We start from the raw sequence: 9,577 nt of genomic DNA on the forward strand, positions 1-9,577 counted from the left end.
ACCATTTCCTGCTAAATGTTAGAAATGAGCCAGTCTCTAGCCTGCATCCTCTTCCTCAGGAGTGACAGAGAAAACCATCTTCATCCCTTTCAATGGCAAGGCCTTTCAAGGCCACTTCAAATACAGCTTTCTAGGATTCGGTGGCTTAGCTTCAGAGTTAAATCTTATGATGACACCAAAGCGACACGTAGCCAGAACTTTGCTTCCGATTTTTAATGTTGGAGACCTTGTCTAAGTCCTGGCGCTTCTACACTACGAGACTCTTTACTGCCACGCCGTTTCTGGGAAAGCATGTGTGATGCCCAGCTCTCCACGAATGACTGGACTTCCCGTTTCCTGGTTCATGTTCTCAGTGAAATATGGGTGAGGGCAGCCCCATTAGACAACTGTGCTGGGAGAGGCCAGCACTGTCCCAGCCCGGGATCCAGTTCTCTGTCAGGCCTCACTTCTGTCTACAGACTTCCAGCCTGCATGTGTAACTTACTCTGTCAGTCATTTTCCAGAGTGGAAACGCCATGCTCCTTTTAGGAAGGCAGTTTTTTGTTTGTTTGTTTGTTTGTTTTTTTCTCTCAAGCGTCTTTCCAAAACATACTTCTTATATAAAACTTTAATTCTGAACGGTGAAATGTATTAATTTTAAAAACTCTTTTCCCCTCTCCTTCCCTCCTCAAGGACCATCATGAGTTTCTGCTAGGCACTGTGGGTGACAGGGTGATCCCCTCACCCTCCGTGTTCAACAGCAGTACTACCTACAGTGCACTCAACAAATGCTTGTGGACTAGCACTGGGCGAGCAAATCTTGGTTTGTTTTTTGAGACAGGATTTATCTGTGTAACAGAGCTCTGGCTGTCCTGGATTCCCTTTGTAGACCAGGTAGTCCTCCAACTTAAAGAAACCCACCTGCCTCTGTCTCCCGAATGCTGGGATTGAAGGTGTGTGCCACCATGCCCAGATTAGATGAATAATTCTTATTTCTCTTTAATTTATGATTTTATTTTACCATTAATGCATTATAATCAACTCTAACAAGGCCTTCAAGGCACAGAAACTGGATAGGAACACCAGAGCATGGTGGTGGCAGTACCACTTATGCTCAGAGCCCTGCGTCTTCCCCAGGACCCAGTTAACCATTACTTCTGTGACATTGTGAGGTGGGCTGGTGGGCGTTGCTGTCCCTACCTAAGAATGCTGGTGTCCTTTCAGTTTTCCTTCATCATGAGCTACTGAACAAACAGTCGCCCTCCAGAGCTGTGTCAGTAGGCATTTGCCTCATTCCAAATGAGACACTTTGAAACCACGCTATTTGCAACAGAGTTGGCACTGCTACCTAGATGTCATGTGACCGTGTGTCTGGTGATGGTGTGTTAGGAGTTGTTACTTGACTACAGAGTATCGTTCGGCTTTTGTTCCCTTTCAGTGAATAAGAAAAAAGGGCTCAGAAATGAGCCTCAGAGTTTCTCCAGACTCAGTTCCTTGACTGTAGTCTTTGGGTATATGAGTCACTGCTGTCACATTGATCTTAAGACATTGCTGCTTTACACAAGGTTGACCTAGTTAGAATTGATTCTCACACACCTGTCTCTTAGGGAAATTCTTCCTGTAGGCCAACAGTCTCCTCATTGGGCTTCCTATCATGACACGTCCCTATTATCTCAGAATAGGAGACTCCTCCAGTGACATGGGACTCGTCAGTAAAGTCCATTCTATCACTGCACGGCCGTAGTTCTGTTACACAGTCTTATCTGTATATAACAGGTTTTGTTTGCCAAGTAGCTTATGTTGCTATTCTAATTAGGAGATTTATATGGGTCTATAATTTGCTGAGAATTCTAGGCAAGATTAAACTTAATAAAACAATTTGAATCATTAACCTATTACCTATATGTGATTAATGTTTTAAATTAGGATTTAGTTAAAGGAAAATTATTCCCTCATAGGGTTCTATTCTACTGCTCATTAATGAAGAATAATTAAATTACCCAGAATGATTAGATGCGGAGAACTGAGTTTGGAGGAGGCCAGTATGAACTATGTAGACATATTGTACTAGTTGGTTTTGTGTGTCAACTTGACACAAGCTGGAGTCGTCACAGGAGCCTCCCTTGAGGAAATGCCTCCATGAGATCCAGCTGTAAGGTGGGTTTTCAGTTAGTGATCAATGTGGGGAGGGCTCAACCCTTTGTGGGTGGTGCCATCCCTGGGCTGAGGTCCTGGGTTTTATAAGGGAGCAGGCAAACAACACCTTCCCTGGCCTCTGCATCAGCTCCTGCCTCCGGGTTCCTGCCCTGCTTGAGTTCCTGCCCTGACTTCCTTCCTTGATGAACAAAATTGTGGAAGTGTAAGCTGAATAAACCCTTTGCTGCGCAACCTGCTTTTTGGTCATGATGTTTCGTTACAACAATAGAAATCCTAAGACATATACTACCCTTGAAAAATATTTTGTGTGTGTGTGTGTGTGTGTGTGTACCACGTGAGTGGAGTGTCTAGAGAGTTACTGATTGATCTAGAACTGTAGTTACAGACAGTTGTAAGCTCTCTGCCGTGAGGGCTGGGAACTGAACCTGGTCTTCCGGAAGTGCAGTAAGCACTCTTAACCACTGAGCATGGCTTCAAGTCCAAGCTCCCTTTAAAAAGCCATTCCTACGCTTCATGCACAGTGAAGGTGTAAGCTGAGGCTTTAAAAGTGAGTGTGGTGGTCATTTCGGCCTTAACATGCCTTCCGCTGGGCAAATACGAATCAGGGTAACCACGTGACGTGTGCAGCATCAGCGGAAAAACACGCAAAGTTCCCCGACAACGAGCCTTACCTTTGTCTTGTTTTCTACAGTAATAAAAGACTAGTGGCCTTAGTGCCCATGCCCAGTGACCCTCCGTTCAACACCCGAAGAGCCTACACGAGTGAGGATGAGGCTTGGAAGTCGTATCTGGAGAACCCCCTGACCGCGGCCACCAAGGCGATGATGAGCATCAATGGGGACGAGGACAGCGCCGCCGCCCTGGGCCTTCTCTACGACTACTACAAGGTGGGTCCGGAGGGCCAGCCCTTCCTCCCTGCCTCCAGGCCGCACCGCTGCTTCGGCAACACAGAACAGTCTTTGTTCTAGGTTAGTGGCCTTAGGTGGTCATTTTTGGTCCCCCTCCTCCCTTATGAATCCCAACTTCATGTCCACAGAGAAGTTGTAATCAGGGGATTCTCTTTCGCGTGCGTACGTGCGTGCGTGCGTGCGTGTGTGTGTGTGTGTGCACCCGCATGTGAGTGTCTGTCTGCTGTCTGTCTGTCTGTCTGTCTGTCTGTGTATGTGTCTGTGTGTAGAAGCCAGAAGAGGACAGCCTGGCTGGCAGACCCCCATGAGCTGGAGTCTTACGTACCTCCCTTCTGTCATTTTACTTGGTGGTTAGGAGCTCGCTTCGTGCAGCACTGCCACGATCCGTCAGTTCAGCTGCCAACCTTTACTGGCCTCTAGATTTTTCAGTTCAGTAAGAACCATCCTGGTGCCTCTCTCTCTGCTTTCTGGGGCTCATCCCCTTGAGTGTGTTGGTGATGGGCTTTCAGAAAATCCAGCCCTGACTGCCTCCATTTGTTTTTATTTTGGAAAAAAAAGTTCTTAAAGGTCCATATAACATGAGAAGAAATACTGGCCACACAGTAGTTTTTTAAAGTGTATCTCAGGAAATTAAACAAGAAACAATAGTGGATTCTAAGTGTTAAGAATTCTGACCTGCCCTCTGGGAACTGTTGGAAGTGTAAAAAGTCAACGGCACTTAAGGAGCTGCACTGGCCACTTCGCTATAGATACCCAAGAGCAGAACCCCCCACCCCCCTTCCCCTTCCATTGTGGGGAAATCAGGTTTGGATGAAACTTGTGAGAACAATTTGACCCTGGGTCTGTTTCCTATTGTCTCACCTAAGACAGGGAACAAGGTCTTATTACCTCAGATAAATACATTATTCCCTGTTAGAAAGTGCTAGATTATTTCACTGGTTCCTTTGCTGGTGGTCTAGGTTGTTTTCCCCTCCTTAACTGGAGAGGATGTGTTGTCAAATACAGACAGACAGGGTGGTCACACCTTTAATCTCAGCATTTAGAGAAAAAGGCAGATGGATCTCTGAGTTCAAGGTCAGCCTGGTTTACATAGGGAATTCCAGGAAGGGGGGATGGGGAGGCGCTACATGAAGAAATCCTGCCTTGAAGGAGGAAAAAAAAGGAAGAAAAGAAAATTACAAGAATAGCTTTGAAATCCGAAATGAAAACTTGTTGAAGTTTATAGAGAATAGTAAAAACAGAGAACTCATTAAATGAGAATGCTTCATTTCCCGTCCTCGCCCATTCCCAGCGCCACCAATCAGAATGCTTCATTTTTCTGGCCTCGCCCATCCCTGGCACTACCAATCAGAATGCTTCATTTCTGGCCTCGCCCATTCCTGGCGCCACCAATCAGAATGCTTTATTCCCATACTCCCATTCCCGGCACCGCCAGGCCTCTTGTTTGTAGGTCAGAGAGAAATGGAAAAACTATTTTTTTTTTGTCCTTTGTTGTTGTTGTTTAATCACAGAAAAGTAGTTGAAATTTGACAGTTTTAGCAATTAAAAAAATCTATTGACTCATCGTTAAAATGTTCCTGTCTTAAATATTCAGGTAATGACAATTTTTTTCTGACTTTTATGAACAATATGACAATAGTTTCAAAAGACTTTAAAGGAATATATCGATATATTTAGAAGAAATATATTATTCTTAATTTTTTTGTTAGTAAATTTACTTTATGCGTGCGTGTGTGTGTGTGTGTGTGTGTTGGGGTGGGGGGTCTCGTGTTTGTCCTATTTTGCTACATATACCAGGCTGGCCGGCCCTTGGGCTGTAATATTTAGAGATGCAAGGTAGAGAGTTTACACAATACTGACTGATTATCCACATCTGGTTTCTTTCTCCTGTTAAATAACTGTCTCCTAAATCTTAGGGTTCCTTACATTGCATGCAAGATTTGCTGTCTTTTTGTTTGAAACATTTTAGTACCTAAGAAAATAACTAGTCTTTTTGTTTGTTTTGTTGTTGTTTTTGTTTTGATTTGTTTTGAGGCAGGGTCCTTCTACATAGCTCTGGCTTCAAAAATCAGATATCCTCCTGCCCTCTGCCTCCCAAGTGCTGGGATTAGAGATGTTTGCCACCAAGCCTGGCTGGAACTGGCCTTATTTCATTTGAATAGTGTGTTCTAATGATCACGCTGAGGCCTCTTTCAGGTCTCTAAGAATTAACTGTCCTGTGAGGATGGATATCTTTTCTCAAAGTTGATGAAATACGGTAATTCTCTTTTTTTGTAGTTTTTTGTAGTTCAAACTATGAACTTTGGAAGTTAAATTATTCCGACATTTGCTGTCAAATTACCATAGTATATGTGAAATGGTTATTTTTGTCCACCAGGGACTTTATGGGGCTCTTCAGAGAGTCCTTTTTGAGACATAAACAAAGCTGGCAGAGCTTTTTGTAAGCAACTACCCATATTTCAGCTTGGACTTGAGCCTGGGTGGTCAGACTCTAGGGTTCCAACTGTGTCCTCTCCTTTGCTGCTTACTTCTGTTAGGCGTCTTGGGTTTTATATGCATTTGGCTGAATGGGAGCCATAGGACTTCCTTGAGGGATTTAGTAGAATGAAGTTTGCCACAAATGTGTCTTTATCTCAAAACAATAAGAGTATTGGTTCAGAAGACACTCTTCAAGGTTAGCCAGAAGTAAACAAGCAAACAAGTCCAAAAGGAAATGCAAATGCAAAAAACCCTCTACATATCAACCAGATCCATACCATTTATCTATACATCTGGAGGTAGTGGAGCCTCCCCTCTCCCTGGAGGACTTTTCAGTATAATGTGTCAGCTGGCCTGCTGTCATCATGGTTAGGGATGAGTGCATCAGAAAGACTGGAGTGGTTAGGGAATGCTCCTATTAGATGCTGGGTATCACAGGCTGAAGTGTCAGGCCCTGCCCAGTGTCTTGCCCAACCCCTCATCAGCCTGGCGCCCAGCTCCAGAAAGGAAGCTTTCTCCATGTTCTCAGTGGGTTGCTCTTTCAAGCCCATCTTCACCCCAATATGGCTCTTTCCCTCACCCATTCCCTAAGGCTGGGAGCACACAGCAGAGTCTCCTGGGTCAGCAGCAGCATGGTGATCATGAACCTACATTGGTCACCACTTTGTCTCTGGTTCCTCTTAACCATTTTCTGACAATAACCTTCACTTTCAAAAAGAACACTCCCAGTAGTGTCTTTGCCTGTGTTGGTGTCTCCATCTGCACATGGTCAATAAGGCTGTCTGATGGTTTACTGCTGGTTTTCAGGTTCCTCGAGACAAGAGACTTCTGTCTGTGAGCAAAGCTAGTGACAGCCAAGAAGACCAGGATAAAAGGTATGATGCTAGGGGGGTCTGTTTGCCTCCTAGAAAAACTCTTTTTCGATTGTTTTTGAAAAAAAAAAAAAAACCCAGGTTTGGAAGCAGAGGCAGTTGGGTCGCTGGATTTCAGGTCAACCTGATCTACATATTGAATTCTAAGCAGCTGGGGCTACTTAGAGAGACCTTGTCTCAAACTGTCCACTCCCAACATGGCCCTGAAGAGTGGCTTACTGGTTTAGTTGCTTTTGCTCAGAACCTAGGTTTGATTCCCAGTGCCCACATGGTGATTCATAACACTTCTAACTACAGTTTTTAGTAGCTTAGACTAAAACTTGTTCTCTTGCTAGGAAAAGCAAATGGCATATTTTTGCCCGTGCATCCAGAGGGTCTTTAGTAAGTTCCCTCAGATGAAGAGCTGATGAGGGAGTTAAAACTCAGCAGCTTGCCAGTAAGAACCTGCTGCTGAATGCACCTTTCTGCCCAGCCCCACACTCTCCTAGAGTCTGGCCCTGAAGGGAAGGATTGCTCGGAATCCAGGGGGGCAGCTGGTTGAGACTGGGGAGCTGTTAGCACCATCAAGATGTTAGAAGACCATATATCATCCTGCCTGACAGGATGGGTGGCAGGAAGCCCAGATGAACTGAGACTGAAAGGGGAGAGAGGTGATCACTGCTTTTTTCTCATGAAGCTGTTGGAACATGTAGCTTGTCACCTTTCAGTTGTGACTCAGGTTGTTCCTCCATCCTGTCTCAGCAGGCTTTCATGCTTGCTCTGTGGTCAGGAGTGACTGGAGTGTCCCTTCTCTTCTGGATAGGATCATGGAAAGAAGGAGAGGACCAGAAGGGACTAAAATGCTTTGCTCGGCTATTGCCCCATAAATCACCCCACAAATCACCCATCGAGTCTCAGCTCCTGCAGTGGGGTGGACTGGGGTTCCTGCTGGAGATTTACACTTTGTTCTCATCATCCATTTGGGGAGTTGTAGTTTTGAAATTGTGGTATCAAGTCCTGAAGTTGATACTATTCTAGAAGTGTAGTTTACCATATAGTATGATTCATGAATCTATGAATATTTTATACTAATAATTTGACTAGATTTATACAGCTCTGAGGTTTGCTTTTTTTATTTGATAATAAGAACGCTGAAAGATATTTTGGCTTGTACGTTTTACTTAGAATTCATGTTTTTATATTAAGTAGAGAATGAATAAATCTGGCCTGAAATAGATGAAAGAGGAGTTTGAATGTTTTGGCAAAGTCAGTAATACTGTCTGCAAGGAGCACTGGGTAGCTAGTGGGTGATTGCTGTGTTTAGCAGTCAGTGTGGAAGAACCCAATTACAGCCAGCCTGCAGGATGTTATCCGCGGATAGGATATTGGTGGTCACGGATGAGATGGGTTAGGGAAGTCCTGAGTTGTAAGCAGAGAGAGGAAGGAATGCCCAAGGGCTTTTACTATGTTAATCTTGTTTGGATCCACTAAGGTGGTCCTGTTATGGCAACATGTTTTTTTTTTTTTCCTGTTTGTTTTTTAACACTGATTTATAATGGACTCCTTTTTTGAGGGAGCATCTATTAACATTCCATAAAGTATTCAGAACAGGGGCTTTATGAAGATGCAAACGGGTGGTCTGAATTTTGGCATCCTTTTGCTGGTTGGATTCACATAAAACATAATGGCTAACTCCTCACTGTGGCTTCCGTGTGAGCCACTGTTATTTGATTATGAGAACAGCTCATTGCTTAAAGCCACGGTGTGTGTAGATGATAGATTTCACTCCTTGGGAAGTTAGCTTTCAGAGACATCGCTGCAGGTTTGCAAGCCTCAGATGGCCAAGGTATCTTTCTTTATGTAGACCCATTTTTTGTAAAGCGTCACTTTGCAGTTCTAGATGGAAAATCAAAGCAAAATTCACAACTCTTGCTTGGTAGTAAGTGCAGAGACTATTGGATTTCTTTCTTTATCGAATGAAACTGGGAGAGCTTTGATTCTTGAGAAAACCAATTTTATTCAAACATTTGTTTCTTGCAATGAAATATGCCAATTGACCCCAAATAGCACATGCTACATAAAGTAACTCAGGTTCACAACACAGATGAGGATCAATAAAAAGCGTGTACTTCCTCTTCTCTACTGAGAGCCATTCACAGATGCTCTTCCTTCCCCACCTTAACTGAGGGTTACGATTAAGATCATTATATATATGTGTATTCTCTCTCTCTCTCTCTCTCTCTCTCTCTCTCTCTCTCTCTCTCTCACCTCACAATTCCTCTTTACTCCTACCCAAATTCTTCAATATAAATGGAAGTATTTCATTGTATCCTGCCAAAACTTAACTTTCTAAACCATTTTCTTTCTCTGTACCACAGAAGTGGTCAATGAGCTCATTCTGTTTAAGCCCACTTAAATATTTCTGTAAACCCTAAAATAATTAAGTGTTGAAACATCCATAATCTGTTAGTTCTCAGTTGATGAAAATATTATAATGATAATTTCTTATTCTGTGTCACAGAATAGTGAAAAACATTTTTCCTACCCACTTTTCAAATTATCATGCCTATCTTCCCTCTCTTTGGTTGAGACAAGGTTTCACTCCATAGCCTGGGGTTAGCCTGGAATTCAGTAAGTATCCCGGGCTGGCCTCAAACATGAGTAATCCTCCCATAATTTCCCAATTTCTCTGATTGCAAGCATGAGCTGCCACAGTGATCTTTTTCTCCTTTTAAGACTTTCTGTCCAGACACTGGAGAGCAGAGAACAGTGCTCTGGACCTCTGTCCCATGGAACATTTGGGGTGATAAGCTTTTGCATTTTCCTTGATCTCTACTATGTTCCTTTCAGCCACCTTCACAATCCCGCTGTCACACCTGTAATCCCAGCACTCGAAGGGCAGAGGCAAGCTGACCTCTGTGAGTTCAAGGCCAGCCTGGTCTACAGAGCAAGTTCCAGACCAGTCAGGACTGTTATATAGAGAATCCCTATTCTCAAATAACAAAGCAAAGCAAAAACAAAATAAACGAACAGGCAAACAAAAAACCCCAAAGTCCACAACAAAATGCAAACAAGAATCCCACTGTCAAATTATTCCGTCTACTCACTTGAATTTCTTTTTTTTCTTTCTTTTTTTTTTGTTTTGTTTTGTTTTGTTTGGTTTGGTTTGGTTTGGTTTGGTTTGGTTTGGTTTGGTTTGGTTTG

At 43.5% G+C, this 9,577-nt stretch overlaps 1 protein-coding gene across 1 annotated transcript in view; it reads left to right on the top strand.

Moving 5' to 3' along the window:
* Grhl2 (grainyhead like transcription factor 2) overlaps nucleotides 1-9,577 on the top strand; it is a 132,983-nt gene that overhangs the window by 35,146 nt on the left and 88,260 nt on the right. Inside the window, exons 2-3 of the mRNA XM_028767380.1 lie at nucleotides 2,828-3,023; nucleotides 6,330-6,397. Of these exons, the coding sequence (XP_028623213.1) occupies nucleotides 2,828-3,023; nucleotides 6,330-6,397 (264 nt within the window). The remainder of the gene's footprint in view (nucleotides 1-2,827; nucleotides 3,024-6,329; nucleotides 6,398-9,577) is intronic.

This window comes from Grammomys surdaster, unplaced genomic scaffold (genome assembly GCF_004785775.1).
Source record: "Grammomys surdaster isolate TR1022 unplaced genomic scaffold, NIH_TR_1.0 63, whole genome shotgun sequence".
NCBI classification, from domain to species: Eukaryota; Metazoa; Chordata; class Mammalia; order Rodentia; family Muridae; genus Grammomys; species Grammomys surdaster.